Raw genomic sequence first — 22,001 nt, 5'->3', positions numbered from 1 at the left:
CACAACTCGCAGGAGATGTAAAAGGAATATACATTGATTGCAGATAATTTGCAATTTCCTAAAGCACTACCTATTTGTGATTAGTGATAGCATTCACTGATACTTCGTTGAATACAAAAATTGGTTCCTTTAGTAACTTCGTTAATTGAAAAGAACTAGGTAGTGTTTTGATCCCAATTCGCCTTTTTGGGTATGTAGGCAACCATTCGTAATGTACTAGATCTATTGGTGCAGCCACAGATTTTATTTTATTTTTCCCTTTATTGTTCTTTTAAATCTTAGATTGAGTTTGAGTCTCTCTCTCTCTCTCTCTCTCAGATTGGTGGCGAAATGTTAAACATGGATGCTACAATGACCATTATTAGCCTATGTAAGATTCTTGCTGCTTCGTTCTTTTGGGGTCTGAGCAGAGCTATAGAACTCTGACTTGGGTTGAATTTCAAGGTTGGGTCGCTTTGCAGGCTTAGTTTGAATTCCAAGTCAATCCAAATTTTGTTTTTTTAGGGTCCTTAGGGCAGAAAATGGTCATCGAATACGATAGGAAATGGAAAACTATGTATTCCAAAAGAAGATTTGTGTTTCTTTTTGGTTTGCAGTGCAGTTTTTCATGGAAGGAAACCTAATTGCAATTCAGAGCACATTCCTGCAATTTCAATGTTAAGGTAATAATAATTTAATCATTTCCTTTTTACAGACTAACTATTGCAATCCAATTGGATAGTGCTTCCAGATGCATCCATTCGAGTTTATTTGACACCCAAATCAACACATCATCATTGTAAGAGATTTTCAAGTACTAAGCTTTTCTGATACCTGAATAGAGAAATTCGGATTAGAAAGCAGAGGAGGGAAAGTTGTAAATGTTGGAACCATTTTGTGTGGCTGGAGCTTTGACCATTGGCCTCTATAGAGGAATGCCCTTGCACATGTGGACTTCTCATGTGCATAATCGTCAGATTTTCATGAAAAAGAGGGCACCCAGTGAGATGGCATGCTTCTCATTGATGTTGGTCGGATGCTGCTTAAGTACTTCTACTTGGTATATTGTTCATGTTTACTTATTGAGGTGTCATAGAATTGTTTGTATTCACTTTGTGCAAGTAGATGGCTCATTTATATAATGGGCCCACCATGGATGGCCCATGCATAAAAAATCCTAAAGGAAATCTAGGAGATTTTTAGCACGTGGTCATTGAAATTCACAAAAGTAACTTTCATGTTATTTCGAATTAATACCTTTTAATTAACACTAATTTTTCTCTAATGCTCTCATGCTTGGCAGGTTGCATCCAATCAACAATTGTGGGAATAGCAGTGGATGGAAGAGAAGCTACTTGGAATTTAGGATGAATCTGCAACTGCTAACAATAGTTTACTCGGTGAGTTTTTCAATTTTAATTATCTTGCTAAATAATTCTATTTATTTATTAAATATTAAATGAGAAATACTTGTAAAAATCAAAATGCTTAAGGTGGTCATTATGCTACCTAAGGGGTCGTTTGGATGCCCGTAAAATCTTTTAGTTGTAATCGGATTACGAGTAATCAAATTACATGAGTACAGTGTTTACAGCCTGTCTTGTTTGGCTTTAAGCTGTAATTAGTTTGTTGGTAAACAGTTGCCTGTGTTTAGATGACCTGTATAATGTTTACAGCCTATAATTGGGTATTCATGCACGATAGAGCCTGGACTGGAGTGGTAGATCCTTTAAAAATCATCAAATAACATATAAAATCTTCATTTAAGATGCATTATTAGGATGAGCCCAATTAAAAAATGCCTATGGTCGATTTACACTAAATCATTTGGTGGGCAACAATAGTGGGCCCACTAATTCAAATATCATAGAATGTTGAGAAACTATTGAATATAAACTATCAACTATAAATCAACATCAAATTAATAGCACCTAATATGTTTAAACGCCTTCAACAATCCAAATATAAAACAAGCTCAACCCACATTGAAAGTGGATCCACGTGTTTTTGTATGGCATCTAACCTGTGCACAAGGTTGCCTCTCGTTGAAAGTTGGATGCCTTGGACGAAGGAGAGAGAGAGAGATAGGTATGTTTCTTTTCTTCTTCAATTTTTTAAAATCGTTTTGACACCTTGCATAGACTAGTTGTTGGAAGAAGGGGAGGGTGGGAATGCCGAAGCCACATCTCTCCTCGCATAATTTTTGAAAAAATTATAACCATTGCATGAAATCTCTTTACTTGAAATATGAAATATGCCCTTTTGCCATGTTTCAGATTACGCAAAAAGTTATAATCTAATTACAACCTGCAATTTGTTTACAGGCAAATGCACCCATCCAGTTGGCCCATGTAATTTGATCACCTGTAATCGGATTATAACTTACATATTTTACAGGCATACAAACGCCCCCTTGATGTATTATCAAGTGCACCCCGGTGGTAACTAAAGTGTTCCGTACCCATTACAATACGCTTGTAAAGGCCAATATGTATAGGTAAAGGCCATGACCGTTACACGATACAGGGGTGAAACGGGACAATTGGTTTTTTAAGACCGTATTAGCGGTTACGGTGGTCGTAAAGGTCGTTATGGGGCATAACGACCGTTACTCTCGTAAAGGTCGAAAAACGACAATTTTTTTTCCTATTTAAATCAAAATTTCTCATTTTTTCGCTTTTCTCATTCTTAAAACTCTCCCAGGTCATTTTACAACTGATTTCGACCACTCTTACTATAGTTTTAAATATTAAAACCGTAGATTGAAGTGATTTGAGCGAATAGAACCTCCAACGGCCCTTTTTTTTAAAAAAAATAAAATTGCAGTAGTAGTATTTATGCATTTTTTCTGATTTATAGTTCTAGTGCTTGATTGTGATGTGTAAACATTAGAGATTTATAATCATGTTCGCAAATTCACTAGACAGCCCGATACGACACTCTCACCAAAGTCATGTTCAAAACAAAAAAAATAAATACATATTTGGAATATTTACATTATTCTGGATTTTTTAAGATCTTTTTAAAGAAATTTTCGGACAAATCTAAAATTTCAACCGTTATGGGATCGTAACATCTGTTACGGCCGATACCCGTATTGGTAATGGTGGTGATCGTTACGGCCACCATTACTGATACGGAATACCTTGGTGGTAACCAATGTAAGATACACACCCTGATCCATAGCTCAAGGGGTAGACTGAGTGAAAGATACCTCGTTTCAACATGAGGTCATGGTATCGATTCCCAAGTGGGGGTGGCTAACAGTGAAGTGTGAACTGATAGTGGGGTGTACTAACAAGCTAACGAAAAAGAAAAAAAAAACCAATGTAAGATACGTATAGTTTAAATATTGAAAATTAGCGACAGATTCAAACCATCGTTTAATGAGACATTTCCACAACGTGTCTCAACCGCCACTAAACGAGGGGTTTTTCTAGAAAGTATGGCTTTAACGATGGTTAAGATCCGTCTCCAATTTGTGATGGATGTTAACCGTTGCTATTAAGCGACAATTACCAACAATCAATTAGCGGCATAGTAAATCGTCTCCAATTTCGATTAGTGGCAATTTTAGACTATCGTTTTCTACCCAAGCTCAAATCTCATCGGTGAGCGAGTTGGATTGAAAGTGGAGTAATGTCGTGTACGGATCCGGTGCAGTGGAAGTAGAGGTACAAACTTTATGGAGTCCACCTTCAACAACCAGTTTGCTAGTAAACCAAGGTATTCCGTAATGGTAACGGTCACCACCATTACTGATACGGGTATCGGCTGTAGCAGCCGATACGGGGGCGTAACGACTGTTATGACCACCATAACGGTTGAAAATTTTCTTTTGCCTGAAAAATTCTAAAAAAATATTTAGAAAATCAAGAATAATGTAAATATTCCAAATATGTATTCATTTTTTGTTTTGAACAAGTTTATGATAGTGTAACAGTCCACTCTTTGGTGAGAGTGTTGTATCGGGCTATCTAGTGAATTTGTGAACATGATTATATGTATCTAATGTTTACACATCACAATAAAGCACTAAAACTAGAAATAAGAAAAATTGCATAAATACTACTTTTTCAATTTTTTGAAAAAAAGGCCATCGGAGCTTCTATTCACTCATATCACTTCAATATATGATTTTAATATTAAAAACTATAGTAAGTGTGGTCAAAATCTATTGTAAAATGATCTAGGAGAGTTTTTAGAATGAGAAAAGTTTGTTTTTTTTAAAGAGGGGGGTCGTTATGCCCGTAATGGCCGATACGGTCCCAAAAAATCAACTGCCCTATTTCACCCCTGTATCGTGTAATGGTCATGGCTGTTACCTATACGTATCGGCCTTTATGGGCGTATCGTAACGGATATGGAACACCTTGTATTAAACGTATATAATGGAAGGTACCCACGACGGATTGTAGGAGTGGGCATCATGTTGATGCACTTGTACACAATAACCATGAATATCAATTCAATGGGTCATCATATTGATTGGCGTAGGTGATAAGAGAATGGAGTCCATCCAACCATTTGGAAGGAAAAACTCACACTCAATCATCTGAACAGGATATTTAGCCACTATGCCTACTAGATCAAACGTTGGGAACACCATATGCATTTCCCATGTGCATAGTATGTTCTGCACAAATTCACCTCATGACATCTTTTCCCTATAGTGTAGGATTGCTTGTAGCAAGCTAATTAATGAAATGGATTTAAATAGAAAAAAAAAGTGTCTGTTTTTCAACTGTTACGGGGGTAATTGTCGTTATGCCCGTAATGGCCGATACGGTCCCAAAAAATCAACTACCCCGTTTCACCCATGTATCATGTAACGGTGATGGCCGTTACCTATACGTATCGGCCTTTACGGGCGTATCGTAACAAATATCGAACACCTTGTATTAAACATATGTAATGGAAGGTACCCACGACGGATTGTAGGAGTGGGCATCATGTTGATGCACTTGTACACAATAACCATGAACATCAATTCAATGGGTCATTGTATTGATAGGCCCAAGTGATAAGAGAATGGAGTCCATCCAACCATTGGGAAGGAAAAACTCACAATCAATCATGTGAACAGGATATTTAGCCACTATGCCTACTAGATCAAACGTTGGGAACACCATATGCATTTCCCATGTGCATGGTATGTTCTGCACAAATTCACCTCATGACATCTTTTCTCTATAGTGTAGTATTGCTTGTAGCAAGCTAATTAATTAAATGGCCCATCATTAAAAAACCATACTAATATGACCATTCTAAACATCCATTCTTGCCTTTCCCTTTAATAGGACCCATTAACTCTTACTGTCAATTTGAAGGCTACCAATCAAAAAGGTTTGAAAACCTTGTTTCTGTTGAAGCTTAACCAATGAAACATGGGCCGTTGTGTCAATTAATTCTAGGAATTTTTTTCACAATATCATCCAAAATAATTTTTGAAATACTGTGATTTTGGATAATTCTTTCATACCATGAGGCACATCAGATGAACGGATTGGATGGAATATAAATACATGGTGAGCCCCAAACCAAACCAATGACGGGTAGTGTATCCCAACTGTTTCCTGTGACCTCCTCAAGTTCTAGACTATCTTGATTTTTGAATTCAATGGTTAAAAAATGAGGCAGCATCCCTGGTGGACTGGATATGTGTCATGAAAGTTCCACCCCATGGCTCTAGGTTTGTAAAAGTAACTTGGTAGGTGCCAAGGCATGCTTGCATAGTTGGACCGGAAGGTTTGCTCATATAAATTCCAACTTATTACAATAGGATACTTAGAAACTTTCACTTTGAATCTAGGTCATCTTACAGGGATCTAAATGTTATGGAAAATGATTTTTGTAATATATATACATATATTTTTTGTGAAAAAACTTGGTTTTTCACCGTTGGTAACAGCCCCATATCAAATAGGAGAAGAAACAATCCTCTGAATAAGTAAGGCGTTGAGTACCATAATATTTACTTGGTGAGATGGAGTACTGAGACTTGTTCACATTGGAACACATGCGCTCACACGGGCTTGGTCGTGGTCTCGAACTCAGTGCGTGGGCGTGCGCATGTGAGGCAATGTTGCTATAGAGGCCCTAGTGGCGCACTTCGCATCTGTGCATATTGTCGCGGATGGGTTGCTCCCTCACAAACTGGCACGAGGCAAGTGCGATTTGGAGTGCGACAATGGCTAAGAGAGATGTGTTAAGTGGCTGGGTTCGGAGTGTTGTGGGTAAGTGGTCTGAGAGAGACATCTCTGCGTTATATAGGAGCTAAACTAGCCGTTTAAGAGGCATGGTGTAACTACTCACGTAGTAATTAACCCGACCATGCAGAAACTGCTGCATGTGGTTAGCCCAACAGTCATAAACGGCTAGCATGCAGCTAGTCTCCCACATGCAAAACGGTCAGAAACTGCCAAATAACGGCTAATTTCTCACCAACAGTCAGAAACGGTCTATTGCAATAATGACCCTGGACCAAAACATTCAGCCACCCTTGCCTATATAAACTGAGCTTGGCTGGTTCATTTAATCACCACAAACCATTCGACTCATTCTCTCATATGAACTAGTAAGCTCTAGGTGTCTAATCAAGCTAGTAGGTTCAATACGAACCAGGAGTCTTAATTAGTTTGAGAAGGGGCGAATAATTCTTTAAGGACAACGTGTTCACACATGCTTCAGCCTGTCCTTAATACTATATTTTTTGGTTTCCTATTTCATTCTATTTTACAGTAATTATAAATCTGTAATTTGAAATGATCAAATTCTCAACAATCTTAAAGAGTTATTTGTAATGGAAATTGAAGGCGTATCTTCCATTAAATTGATGAAACAAGATCTGATTCGTCTCGATTGGTTCGATAGATCCAACTTTACAAGGTGGCAAGATAAGATAAAGTTTTTATTGACCTCATTGAAGATTAATTACATCTTAGATCCTAATCTTCAGCCACTGTCGGAGGCAACTGACGAGGACACACTCGAACAAGTTGATGTATGCAACAAACGAGTTGAAGATGAACTGTTGTGTCGTAGACACATTCTGAACGCACTATCTGTACACACAAACTACATCTGCAAAAGAAATTTGAATCACCCTAGAGTTTAAATACAAGGCTGAAGAAGGTACCAACAAGTTCTTAATAGCCAGGTATTTCAACTTTAACTCGGTAGATAATAAACCGTTGCTGCCCCAAATCCAAGAATTGCAGCTGATTGTAAACAAAATTAAGACCCTTAAAATTGATCTCCTTGAATGATTCCAAGTCAGGGCTATAATCGCTAAATTGCCCCCGATGTGGAAAGGCTACATGAAGAAGCTGCTGCACAAGTTTGATAACTACACATTGGAACTGAAAAAGGCAAGCTTAAGAAGTCCTAGAGGGGGGGTGAATAGGACTATGCCAAATATTCGAATAAAGTGCTGAATAAGTAAACAAATCAGACATCTCAATTGTACTAGTATTGAAACGTTGATTCAAATTGATTCGTAGGACAACCTACACCGAAAACAAGTTTAGGTAGGACAACCTTATTTCACGGATGCTGTAAGAATCAGAATTCCAAACTGAGTAAGAGTAAATAAAACTAACTATTACAAACATTCACCACTTTAACATAAAAGAATTACAACCATTCACCAGAAGAATAATAAAAACATTCACCACAACACTAAGAATTACGGTGGTTCGGTGTGTCAACAATTGTTCGCAAACAGCCACACCTACTCCACTCCCAAGATTACTATCCATGTAATCTTGACTTTTCATTATGAACAAGGTTTTCACAGGGTCACGTTAAAACCTGATATAATTGTGATTTTAACAGGCTATCGTAAACAAAGAAACCCCTCACTGAGATTTTCAGGCTATCTCTGACAAAACCTATAATGAGATTTTCAGGCTATCTCATAAAAAACCAAATACAGAAAATGAACGTTTGCTTATCTTCCCCATAGAAGAAGCTATAGCCGAAGAACCGCTTTTCTTGAATGTCGAATATTCAAAGTTCAGTCCGATAGAAAAGGTCCAGGGTTCTATTGATTTTAAGTAGATTTAAACCAATGACTACTTGTATTAATTCCTTTAAATCTCAATAGGAAGAGTATTCACTCCCTTTTTAGAATCAGAATGACAGAGTTTGAGATTAAGGAATTAAACAAAAAGCTATATAAAAGAATTTATAAATATCGCTTAATAGTTGACAACAACTAAGGCTTCTTTCTCTCTTGCAGAAGGATTTTGATAGGCTTTAATTATATTTCGGATTGAGAAAGAACCTCAATTTATAGGCAAAAAAGTTTGTTCATTCGACTGGCCTAAGGCAACCTTCGACTGACCCAAGCACCAGATTCTGTTCCAACGGATATCTGATTTTGAGCGGGATAGGATTTAACAAACCTCCAATTGGTCGAAGGCCCTGCTCGACTAGTCTAACAGTGTCTTCGACTGGTCGAGGACCTCAAAATCCAAATAGATTCAGTTGTTGGACTTCGAGTCGAGGAACGCTTGACTGGTCAAACAATGTCCTTCGATTGGTCGAGACGACCACTCGACTGGTATCAGATGTAACAGAATTTTCTCTTTCACTCGGTTTGAACTAGGACTGGTTGAAGAATCCTTAGACTGGTCGAGCCAAAACTTAGGCTAGTCGAAGCTCAACTAAATACAAGCATAAAAACCAAATTTTAAATATGTTTTGAAAGCACCTAAACCTAAGGTCTTTCTAGGGTTTATACTACCTGTATGAACTGAACTTCATTGTCTTGAAGTAGATTAGAGACTTGAGCTTCTCTAAGGAGCTTGATCTTCTAATAGAACTTTAGTAGATCTTCACTTCACGTTGTCTCTTGAGCTTGATCTTCAACTTGAGTTCGAGCTTAATCTTCAACTTGATCTTGGACTAAGCTTGAACATCGCTAGCTAAGATGTATTGAGTAAACGAAATTTAACAAATAAGGTGTGCTTTAAACATTATAGCACTTACATGAACAAATCCAATAACATTTGAGAATTGAGGAAGAATCTCGTAACCGTGATAAGAAAGCTGAAAATGGGAATTCTCCGTCCAAGGTACAAGTAGTAAAAAAGACCCAAAATAAGAATCTTAAGAAGGACGATTCCCTAAAACCCAATAAAGGGTAATTCAAGAAATCATAGAAGAAGAACGAAGAGTTCAAAGGCCCTCGCCATGTCTATGGAAAAACGGAATATTATGCTCGAGTATGTCGATTTCACAAATCGAAGAAAGAAGCAAGTGCAGTTGAGGATGAAATAGTTGCCATGATCACCGAGATGAAATAGTTGCCATGATCATCGAGTTTAACATGACCCAAGGGAATGTCCCCGGTTGGTGGTATGATACGGTTGCTATAGTTCATGTTTGGTACAACAGGTCAACGTTCAAAACCTGTGAAGATGTGACCAATGATCAAGAAGTCCAAATGGGTAATGAAGTCCAATCGAAGGTTGTGGGCAAAGGAACTATGAAACTAGTGTTTACCCCTAATAAGAAGGTGATCTTAACTAACTAATGTCGGGGCATTTTCACACCAGGCTTGAGTGGGGTAGCCTGTGGGATGCAGGGGCACACTCGGAGTGGGCGGCCCGCGGAATCTATGGATTTGGGGCCCGTGTGACGCGGAACCCATGGATTTGGGGCCCACGAGGGGGGGAAATCCATGGATTTCGGGCCCACGAGGAGGGTTCGGCTGAAAACCTAACCCATGGATTTGGAGCCTTGGCTATGAGATAAAGGGATTAATTCGCCATGCTCTACCAATTCGAGCTTTTAGAGCAAGTGACTAATTGTCCTGCATCAAATTAGTATTAAAGCGGGAGGTCTCGTGTTCGAGACTCTTCACCGGGGGTGATTAATGTAGGGGCATTTTCACACTGAGTTCAAGTGGGGTGTTCTGTGGGATGTAGAGGCACACTCGAGGTGGCCAGCCCGCGAAACCCATGGATTTGGGGCTCATGTGAGGCAGGTGGCTCGTGTGAGACGGAACTCATGGATTTGGGGCCCGGGCTATGAGATAAAGGGATTGATTCGCCATGCTCTATTAGTTTTAGCTTTTAAAGCAAGTGGTTAATTGTCCTGCATCACTAACGCGTTGCACATCCCAGGCATGAGGCGGAATTTAGTTTATGGGAAAACTTGGGTTACAGGTTATGTACGACTTGGGCAAGTGATTCTGTTAGACAATGGGAACTTTGTCGGAAAGGGATATGCTTGTGACGGCGTGATTAAGCTTTCTTTGAATGAAAGTAGCACTTCTGCATATATGGTTGAATCTATAGCATTATGGCATGGTAGATTAGCACATATATGATATAGTACCTTAAAATTCATTGTTAAGAGTGGCCTAATCTCATTCACTAATAATGAGAACGATAAATGTGAAGTGTACATACGGTCCAAAATGATGAAGAAACCATTTCTAAGTGTTGAGAGATCATCTAAAGTATTGGATCTTGTGCATACTAATATTTGTGAGTTGAACGGTATTGTTACTCGTGGAGGTAGAAAATAATTTATAACTTTTATTGATGATTGCTCTATATTCGTGTATGTATACCTATTAAGGAACAAAGATGAAGCACTGAGTATGTTCAAGGTATATAAAGCGGAAGTAGAAAATCAAAATAAGAAAATAAAACTTCTCCACAGTGACAGATGGGGAGAATACTTCTGAAGCGAAATATCCGACTTCTATGAAGAACACAACTTAGTACACCAGTCCACCGCACCATTCACACCACAACAAAACAATGTGGCAAAAAGATAGAACAAGACCTTAGTAGAGATGGTCAACTCAATGCTAATACAAGCAAAGTTGCCACTAAATCTTCGGGGTGAAGCACTGCTTGCACCGTGCCACATCTTAAATCGGATTCCATCTAAGAAAAGCAAAACCTCACCATATGAGGTATGGGAAGATATGAAACCTAATTTAGGATATCTTAAAGTATGGAGGTGTCTTGCGTATTGTAGGACACTTGATCTCAAAAGAACCAAGTTAGTACCCAGAGTTATCAAGTGTGCCTTTGTAAGGTACGCCCAAAATAGCAAAGCTTACAGACTTTTAGACTTAAGAGTCTAACACTATCATAGAATCCAAAAATGTTAAATTCTTTGAGGATTCACTATCCTTGGAGTCAAAGGATAATGAAATCTAAATTCCTAGAAGTGAACCAGTGAGTAGAGCTCCACAAGAGGTTGAAGCTCTAAGAGAACCTCGTAAGAGTCAGAGGGTAAGGGTTGAAAAAAGTCTTGACTCTGAATAGATAGATTCTCAGTGTATCCTTTTTCATCTCGTAAAAGGTGATAGAGAGAATGTTATTAAGAAGATACCTATAATAATGACTATAGAAGATGACCTTAAAACTTTTAGTGAGGCTGTCTTCTAGAGACTAATTTTTGGAAGGAAGTCATCAATGATGAGATGGACTCTATAGTGTCAAATCAAACATGGGAAATGGTGGACTTACCTTCAGGTTTTAAACCCATAGGATGTAAATGAGTATTTAGGAAGAAATATCACACTGATGGGACTATCCAAACTTTTAAAGCTAGATTGGTAGCTAAGGGGTTCGGACAAAAAGAATCGATAGATTATTTTGACACATTCTCCAGTAGCTATAATAACATTCATTAGGATTTTATTTGCCCTAGCATCCATACATCATCTTCACATCTACCAAATAGATGTAAAGACAAATTTCCTAAATGGTGACCTTAATGAGGATGTATACATGGAATACCTTGAAGGAGTTTGTAAACTGATTAAATTTTTTGTATGGAGTAAAACACGCACCCAAACAGTGGCATGAGAAGTTTGATTTCAAAATATTATCTCATAGTTTCATGCATAATGTAGCTGACAAATGCATATATTCTATAGTTAGTGGTAACTGTATAGCTATTATTTGTTTGTATGTTGATGATATGTTAATAATAAGTAATAAAATGGAAGTTGTAACTAGAACAAAGAAGTTTTGTCTTTCATATTCAAAATGAAGGATCTTGGACAAGTGGATACTATCATAGATATCAAAGTTAAGAAACATAGTGGGGGTTATGCGTTGTGTAAGTCTCGTTACATTGAGAAGATATTAAACAAGTTTAATCATCTAAAAATAAAGAGGCAAAAACCTTATTTGATCCAAGTATTAAGCTAAATGAGAATAATGGAAGAACAGTTGCGCAACTTGAATATGCTAGAGTTATAGGCAGTTTAATGTATGCTATGCAATGCACTAAACCAGATGTTGCATATGTTGTGAGTAAACTCAGTAGGTTTACTAGCAACCCTAGTGGGTGCATCTTGTTTGGAAGGATATACCGATGTGAGTTGGATATTGAGTGCAGGGGGCAACAAGTCCACTACAGGGTGGGTCTTCACCCTAGGAGGTGCAACTGTGTCTTAGGGATCTAAGAAACAAACCTGCATAACTCATTTGACTATGGAGTCTGAGTTTATAACCATGTCTGTGAGAGGCTAAGTGACTTATGGATCTTTTATTAAAAATCTCGTTCTGTTGAAGCCTATATCGGTTGTTTCACTACATTGTGATAGTGAGGCCACATTAGGTAGAGTCTACAACGGCACTTATAATGGAAAGTCTAGACATATAAGTCTATGACATGACTATGTGAGACAATTGATTCAGGATGGAATCATTGCAATTTCTCATGTAAAATCATGTAATAATTGTTAGTGCATTGATTTGTGCATTTTGTTTGTCAATCATGTAAGTCCATATGTCATGTAGTCAGTTGAGCCTTTAAGGCTGAAGACCGAAAACACAAGAGGACAAGACTATCAAGGAGCAAAGAACTGGTAAATGAGGTGCATTGGTGACCCTAACCCTTGACCCAAAACAACTCTTGAATTTCTAGATGATCTTGGCTTAATAGTTAAACTTTGTTGATCATACCTTAGCCTTAGGAACCTAATTGGAACATGATAAGTAAGGCGAGAAGAAGTACGAAGCTACTGTGAAAAGGTACGCCCAAAACAACAATTTTTGAGTGCTGCTTAATCCCATCGAGCATACCTCGAGGGGTTTTCAATGGCATCGAAGATTCCCTCGATGGCATCGAGGTCTTCTTCGATGGCATCAGAGACCACTGGATGACATCAAACATGTAACTCAGATATGTCTAGCAAGAAATATATCACATTATTTAATTTTCTCGATGGAATCGCCGAGCCATTATCTAGCCGTTTTTTAACCGTTGAAACTTGAACTTTTTATAAAGGGCATTCGGTTCTTCGACATTTCCATGGGTTTTTTGTGCAATAAAAGCTTAGGATATTCCATGAACATATCCCTCATCCCAAGCTTTAAAACCAATGAGTTCTAAGTCATTTTCCTTGAGATTAACACTCTAATGAGGATTTTGACCTCCACCTTGAATATGTGCTTGGATTCCTTCATTTTCTAGGGATTAGACTCAACCTCTATAGGCATACTATTGTTTAAATCTTCTAGAAGACCCATATGGGTGAATCCCCTAGGAAATACAACTTCCCATTAGTTGTAGTAGATTCAATCAATCTCCTATCACCTTGGTCACCTCAAAGGAGCACTACATGTAAGGTGTTTGATCTTGGAGCTGAAGTCTTGGCAAAGCATCGGTATCATGATCGTGGGAGCAAAGGTGATCTGATTTGAAGCTCGGGAGAGCATCGATCAAGCAACCCAAGATGACACTACAAAAGGAGCCCAATCCAACAAGTTGTCAAGTGTAAGAGTTCCTATAATCTCTTTCCTTGTGTAAGATTGATGGTAAGAGTTTCTGACCCGAACTCGACTAGGTTCTTGTGTAGGACCTTGGCTCATGTGTGGGGCCTAAATCAAGTCCTTGCGTAGGCCACCAGACACGGGTGTGTACGAGTTAGTCTTCGTGGGAGTCTCCAGCGAGAGTAAACGTGGGTCCTTGGATTAAGACCGTGGTTGTTGGTTAGCTTACAGAAAACCAACTAAAGTCTCTTGCGGGAGCCTCAGACTGGAATGTACGTCAGTAGGTTCTTGTGTAGGACTGAGATTTGTGGCGAGTCTATATAAAACCACATAAAGTCTCTTACGGGAGGCCTTCCTTGTGTAAGATTGTAAAGGTTAGAAGTTAACCTGATTTAAAACCTCCAATAGTGAAATCCGGTACACTCATGTGTTGAGTGTGTCCGCTGGGAGTGGAGTAAGGAAACTGAACCACTATACATGCTTGTGTTTGGGAATGTATTTGCATACTTGTTTAATTATGCTTATGTGATTAAATGTTTAATTATATGTATGCATGATTAGATGAATACTAGGAATTGATAGTTACCACATCCTACACACACATGTGCACTTTTAAGTTTATAAACTAGTCGCTTAATTGGCATCTCATTTGTAGTCTATGTGATTGGACCCTCTATTGATTTGGAAGCCTTAGAGCTAATTGTCTTGCTTAGCTTAACTTGCATATCAGCTTAAGTAGACAATTGTGGTTTAAAAGACGAAAATTTTAATTAGTCCCAATCACCGCCCCCCTCAAGGATATAGCTTTCATTCCTTAGCTCCTTCAAGCTTCCGCAAGCATAAACGTGGTAATCCCATTACACTACAACTACATTTTCAATAACTTTGTTGATCATTTTACTAAACCTCTAATGAGAGGTAGTAAGGACAACATGTAGAGAGGTGGGGTTGAAACTGTTCAACCAAAGTTCCACCAACGATAGAAAACCAACCCAAAATTAGAAAATTTCTAAGTTCGGATTCAATGGGTAAAAACAAGTTATTAATATGTGGAAAGTTTCAACACTAAATTATATATAACCTCATCCATAGTAAATAGTGTTGGGTGTTACAGATGGAGGGTCGAGTCTTAAAGCGCTTATTGAAATCCAGTCAAAAGGACAAGTGTCTTAATAGTAAGGGAGACATTAGAAGGATTTCACTTATGTGAACGTAGAGGTGGTGCCACCTCTCATGAGAGTTAGAGTTTCTCTCGGGATCGTTCATGAAATAGGATAAGTACATGTCCATTAAATGTGTTGAGCAAGATTTGTAGGAACTCAAATAACACAAAGTGATTATGTGTGCGGTATCTTCGGCTCTGTCATATAGGAATAATTTGCTCAAAGCTGCAGCTACAAGAAATTCTGATAGAACTTTGAGATACTTACAGTAAGAAAAGATTCAAATCGAAAGATGTCTTTCTTTATGCATATAAGTTGTGTCTAGTCTAGCAGATATCTTCTCTTTAAAAATTATTTTTCAACCAAGTGGGGGGTTGTTATGGAAAATGATTTTTGTTTCAAAAATATATATTTTATATATATATATATATATAATTTGTGAAAAAACTTGGTTTTCACCTTTACAAATAGTCTCATATCGAATAGGAGAAGAAAAAAATCCTCTTAATAAGTAAGGTGTTGAGTACCTTAATATTTACTTGGTGAGACAGAGGAGTACCGAGACTCAAAGCACTGGAACATGCGTGCGCGCACACGAGCTCAGACGTGAGCACGAGCACGGTCTCGGACTCGGTGCGAAGGTGTGGGCATGTGAGGCAGTGTGGTTGCGCTAGTGGCGCACTTTGCACGTGCGCATTGTGTCACAGATGGGTACCTCGTGACCTTACATGAACCGACACGAGGCGGGTGCAAGTCACAATGCGACAATGGCTAAGAGAGATATGTTAGGTGGCTGAGTTTGGAGTGTTGTGGGTAAGAGGTTTGAGAGCGACCTCTTTGCCTTATATATGAGCTAAACTAGCCATTTAAGAGGCCTGGTGTAACTGCTCATGCAGTAATCAAGCAGACCGTGCATAAACTGCTGCATGTGTTTATCCCAACAGTCATAAACAGCTAGCATGCAGCTAGTCTCCTATGGGCAAAACAACCAGAAACTGCCAAATAACGGCTAGTTTCTCACAATAATGACCCTAGAACAAAACGTCCAACCACCCTTGCCTAAATAAACCGAGCTTGGCTGGTTCATTTAATCACCACAAACCATTCAACTCATTCTCTTATATGAACAAGTAAGCTCCAAGTGTTCTCTGATTAAGCCAGCAGGTTCAATACAAACCTGAGCCAACAAGTCCACAAGAACCAGACCAGTGTAGTGGTTTAATCCAACAAGTCCACAAGAACCAGACCAATGTAGTGATCTAATCCAACAAACCCAATCTTCTACTTTCAATCTCTCTTTCCATTTGGAAATTTTCTTTTTGTTTTCATCTGAAAAATAAAAATAAAAATAAAAATTGTATTTACAGAGTTCCATCAGTGATTCCTTTGTGCTTGTTGAACGCAGAACCACACACAGGCTCGTCGTACCCTGGAACTATTTTCCTGGAACCTATCAGCAGTATCAATTATTTTGAGAAGGGGCGAATAACGCTTTAAGGATAGCGTGATCACTTGTGCTTCAGCCTATCATTAATATTATATTTTTCGGTTTCCTATTTCATTTTATTTTACAATAATTATAAATCTGTAACTTGAGATTATCAAATTCTCAACACTAAACCGTTTATATGACAAGAGGTGGAAAGACAACACAGAAAAGCTCCAAGTTTGATTGTTTCAATAATTTGGCTTTTTTCCTTTAACATGAATGGACATTGTAAACTTTGTATTAACTAGTGAGTTGAAATATTCTATCTGATTTTATTATTATTATTATTATTATTTTATTTAATCCCCCATCCAAGGGGAACCCTATCAAATAAACAGTTTGCACCATTTAAAAGCCCCATATCCAACGGCTACAATAATCCTCAGTTGGAATATTGTAGCAATTATGTATTGGGGCAAACCTCCTGATCGGAGTCCTTACAACACCCTAGTCCTTGCAAGTGACAGCATCTGATTTATATCTTCAGAAACACAGGTTTGCTCGCCCCAACTTGTTGAATATGTAAAATCCACTCCACCCATCAGGTTTATCCTTAATTCTAGGACTTGGAACAAAAAAATCAAAGCGATCCACAGCTTGGGTGGACCACACCACAGGGAACAATGGAGATGGGATACTAATCATCAGTTTGTGTTGGGCTACTATGGTGTTTATCTTTCATCAAATCCATTCATCAAGTGTAACTCACTAGGATGAAGTAAAGATACAAAAATCAACCTGATAGAAATATTGGGTGGGGCACACCATGTGAGGTTAATAGGTTTTTGGAGCACTTTTACATTTTTCACATTGGTGTAGTGCATGAGAGTTTTAGCTGGAAGATCTTTTTTTTTTTGTTTTTTTGTTTTTTTTTTTTTTCGGTTTGTTTATAGGATAGAAATAATGGTCCTGATGAACAAAGTGGATTTATATATGTAAAACATGGTGGGCCCACAGAGCTGACACACGTAGCTGTGTAGTACGTGTTGCAGACAATTCCAATCCGCCCAACCGTCTCTCTCTCTCTCTCTCTCTCTCTCTCTCTGCCTGGCCATGCTTGCAGCAATCCCAGCACCATGTTAAATAGGAGGAGATGACAGGGTAGAAAAGGAAAAACTGGAATATGATAGATCCATTTCTCCACAGTACACGTGGCAAGGATATGTATCGATCAGAGCCATTCATCTGGTGGACACTATCATGATGGCTCATGTTTCAGAAATCACTCCTACTAGACAATCCTTTCCATCAAATTTCTCCAATTTCCTTGTTGAGCTTTTGACCATTAATCGCTTTGACGAATGTTTGGACATTAACTTCCTTTCTTCTAACAGCCACTGGGGATATATTGATTTGAGAATAGATAAATACACCTTGAAAGGGGAGGGCATCAACCTACCCCTTAAAAGGATATGTACGTTCCGCCCTCAACATTCTTCATATCACACCTTTTTAAGCCATTCTTTTGCATATTTGTATAATTAGAAAAAAAATACTTGTACTGTGTCATGCTACATGTAACAATACTGAACTGTGCATATTGCTATTTCTAGTAGCTAATTTTGAAAGTGGAACTAGCGGTAACCAAGAGATATTCTTGTTTCTAGTCAGGTAATGTTTAGGAGACAGCCGTTTCAAAAGCACATTGTGATTACGGGGGAACTGTTACAGTAGAGTTGGTAGAAGTGATATATGGAAGAGCCATTTCTTCTGTACACATATGGTAGGGAGAAATATCAATTTGCACTGTCCATCAAACGTGGCCTCTCACAGATGAGTCACCCGTTAAAAGATTTCACTTGTTTATGGATGTTGAAGCATGTGTATATTTGTATCCTTGGATATTCATCTTGTAGTTGTACGTTGAAACTGAAGCTCTTCCTGCTGTTTTGATTCCAGCCGGCCCTCTAAATGGGATGAGAAATGCCTGCGCCCCGACTACAGCAACTTTCTGTAGGCCAAAGCTGTGTGGGACCTACTGCGATGTCCTTGAAAAGTCCACTCTGGGTATCAGTTGTGCAAGGGCAAAAATATGACAGAAAACCAAAAAAAAATGAGGCACATCCAAAACTCAGGCGATCCACAACATGAAACAGTGATGATAGAAATGCCCGCCATCAAAACTGGGTCAACAAATGTTTTGGATCAGACTAATATCCGTGCTTTCATTTCTCATCCCATTGTGAAACTTATGAACAATTTAGATGTCTTCAACCATTCAATCAGCCAGTAAATTGGGTGGCCAAGATTCTATAAAAATAGGTATATTCAACAATGTGAGAGATCTATTTGTTAGATCGTGTCCCACCATATTTCCAACTCTAACAAACAGGATAACAATCATGGAAATATACCCATCTACAGTTGAGTCCATGAATTAGACAGTTTGGATTATTGGTACAAAAGTTACATGTAAGAGGCACAACATGCATCAATGATAGCCGTCCATATCAGGATAACAATCATGGAAATATAGGCAAGCATGCACATACAGTAGACAATCTATTCATCGCTTTTCTTTACCCCTTGCATCCATGTCCCAGTCTTTTAACTATTTTTGTTCTCCACTGTTTGCTTTGAATGCGAATAGTCAGGTGCCTATGATCACCTGATGCATGTGTATTCTGAACTGTTATTCATCATTGCATAGGAAATTATATGGACAAGCTGCTCCGCATGCCTGTGTTGAACATTGGAGCGACCCATCAGGTGAGACGCCGGCCAATAGGAAGGATTTTTGAGATGAGGTTTGATAATCCAAATTGCACTACGGACGAGGATTGCCTATGCCCCGAGCACAAAGTTCATGTGGTCGGAGGCTATGTGGGCCCCACAGAGGTTCTCTTGACAAATCCACTCTGTCCATCAGTTTCTTAGTATCAAAACAGGAGAGGAACCCAAAAAGATCAGGCACATCCAAAACTCAGGTGAGGCACACCACACTAAACAGTGAGAACGGAAACATCCATTGTTGAAACCTTCAATAGAGCAGACCATGATATTTATTTATATCCCATCCAAATACTTAGATAAACTGTAGGGACAAATATAATCCTGCTACACAATTTCTGTGGCCCCCACAATGTTTCCAATGGTGTGCTGTGGTGTGGCCCAACGGAGTTTTAGATCTGCATTCTACACTCATGACATCCGAGTGGGGTATCAGGTGGTACGTACCTTGTGTCCAGCTTTTTAGTTAAGCTGGTAGAGATGCGTTTATGTTTGTGGGTTCGAGTGATCTAGGTTTTGGATACCCGGTCGTCTTACCGTGTAAACCTTACCTCCTCAGGAGGTATCCAAGCTTTTAAAATATAGAACCAAAGAAGAAAAACAAAGAGGGTTAAAAAAAAAAAAAAAACCTTAACCCCCTCAATAGAAATGACCCAGTGTTTTTAGTTAGAGCACTATGGGCTGTAGCACTCCTAGTTGCATAAGGAAACTTGGACCATCAAATCGATGATCCAGACTATCCATTTGTTTCAGCATATATTTCACAGGTCACCATCCAAACATCACAATGATCAGATCATTCTAATAATTCCATCAGTCTATAAAATGGATGGCAGTGATCCTTTATATAAATATAGGCCAATTCAAAATTTTGAGTGAGTGGAAATAATTATTTCCATCTCCGCGATGCACCGGTCTTGGTTCATTTCAAGTCGGCCAAGCACTCGGTCTTCTTCTTCTTCTCTCCCTGGTAGCAAGTTACTATGGTGGGCCCTCTCCCACAATAAATTAATTTAATATCATGTGACCTGATAGGCCACGTATCAGATATTAAACTGACAACAACATATACTACACTTAAATCTAAGTAGCCAAAAGGCCAAGAAAGGCACGAGGCCATGCGATCGGATGTTCATGATTCTGGATCGACTATCTGGCATGTGCTAATGGTCATGGTCTGCAGTAGAAGTTGAAACTGGACATCTAGTCTTACTTTTCTGCAATGTGCCCTTCAAATGGACATTAAAATGTCAACAGTTCGGATTTTATTTTATTTTTTCTAAAGCGTATTGACAAATGGATAGGGTTCTTGAATCTACGGTTCTTTACCCATGGCCTATTAACTGAAGGGGTCTACAAAATGGATGGTCGTGATTCACCGACCACACAAACATAGCATGAAATTGAAGTGACAATGACCCAAGATGGGTTTGTTGCTCAATGAAAGAGAGCTCATCTATGGTACCATTCCCAAGTAATGAAACTAGATTAATTTAAAAGTTGACCGACTAAAACCAAATCTCTGCTATACATAATGAGAGCCGAAGACAGGATCATAAGGGTTGGAAGTTGCTTGAAATTAGTTTTGTGAATGTGTTTGTTTTGCTTACCTGGCCACTCAAAATCCAACATGTGTGGATGTCCACTGGGGATTACATGCTGAGTGGTCCGATGAGTGGAACCTGTTTACACTTGGCATGATGCAGCCCAGATCAGGGATCCAGAAGCCGTCACGTGTCAGCATGCTTGTATGGAGGACAAGTGTCACACTGTCAGATTATCATGGGTTGACTGTCTCCATCTATAAATATAGCTCATAGGGGGCTCTTCTCCGGAGATCCTCGATGGACATTGAGGCCTTGCCCAGCTACGGAGACTAGCCCCTGTAAAAAAAATCATTTACAAATAAGCCACTTGAATTAGGAGAGTTTGGAGACTAGCCCCTGTAAAAAAATCTTTAACAAATAAGCTACTTGAATTAGGAGAGAATTGGGAACGTTTGATCATTCCTTTTAGACGAAAAAACAATACCCTATATTCCCTTTTCCTTTCTCACATCTGAGTTAACTCAAATTACATTCCAACTGTGCACATTCCCAACTTGGTTTCAGCATTGGCTTACGTTTTGCATTTTTTTTTACCCTATTTTACTTTACTACCTACTAGGCTAGTGCTTCATTTTATATTTTGTTCACCAAGTTTTTATTCTTATTTAGCATCATATGTGCCTACCTGGGGTCATTTGACTTTGCGAAGTCAAGATAGGATCCTACTTATTTTGCCCCCTCAGTCCCCTTGAGGGGTTATGTGAAACATAACTAACTATATGAAACATGGGTTTTACAATTTCTGGGAAAATTTCTTTCATATTGGCATGATGTCATCAAGTGAATACAGGCCTTATTTACTTCATACGCTTGTCAATTGGCTCTCTAATGAACACCGTTTCCATACTAACCCACCAACCCATGGACTTCTAGCAAATATTGGTCTCGTTTACTTACCGGCGCCTTCTACTGTGTTGTCATTTCTTGTAGAGTTTTTTCTTCATGTTTGTCTGTCATATTAAGTAGCATAAATATGAAATGAATTTAAAAAAAAAAAAAAAAAATCAGCAAAAAAGGTGATGAAGAAGGAGAAGAATGCGAAAGACCATCACGACCATCACGTCATAATTGGCAAAAAAAAATTGTTTGAGGATTCAACATCCTTTGAAGTTTGTGCCTACCTTTCAAAGCATCATTCTCACTTGAGCACAAGTCTCTCTGTGGATCAAATGAGAATTCCCAGGCCCTTCATCACCTCTCGACTCACCCATGTCTCTAACCGTTCAGCCTACCACCACCCCCTCTTTAGGTGACATGGTAGTCACGCAGAAAGGCT

General features: G+C 38.7%; 1 protein-coding gene and 1 pseudogene across 7 annotated transcripts; one reads left to right on the top strand and one right to left on the bottom strand.

Annotated features, from left to right (window-relative positions):
- The first annotated feature begins 821 nt into the window (after positions 1-821).
- Positions 822-20,049, top strand: LOC131258225 (uncharacterized). 7 transcript variants are annotated; one of them, XR_009177991.1, is made up of 3 exons: positions 822-1,039; positions 1,283-1,379; positions 17,996-18,087. XR_009177991.1 is itself a non-coding variant. In XM_058259383.1 (3 exons), exons 1-3 carry the CDS (start codon positions 861-863, stop codon positions 19,075-19,077), a joined length of 315 nt encoding a protein of 104 aa, XP_058115366.1. In that variant the 5' UTR covers positions 822-860; the 3' UTR covers positions 19,078-20,049. The 7 variants fall into 7 exon arrangements, 4 of the variants coding, with proteins under 4 accessions (XP_058115366.1, XP_058115367.1, XP_058115364.1 ...); XR_009177989.1 differs by lacking the exon at positions 17,996-18,087 and adding an exon at positions 16,952-17,976; XR_009177990.1 differs by lacking the exon at positions 17,996-18,087 and adding an exon at positions 16,934-17,976.
- A 50-nt stretch (positions 20,050-20,099) lies between these two features.
- On the bottom strand, positions 20,100-20,230 carry LOC131218001 (U2 spliceosomal RNA; annotated as a pseudogene).
- Positions 20,231-22,001: the final 1,771 nt, after the last annotated feature.

The sequence above is a fragment of the Magnolia sinica genome, chromosome 10 (genome assembly GCF_029962835.1).
Source record: "Magnolia sinica isolate HGM2019 chromosome 10, MsV1, whole genome shotgun sequence".
NCBI lineage: Eukaryota > Viridiplantae > Streptophyta > Magnoliopsida > Magnoliales > Magnoliaceae > Magnolia > Magnolia sinica.
The sequence above is the reverse complement of the archived record's forward strand: the minus strand, read 5'-3'. Positions and strand labels throughout refer to the sequence as shown.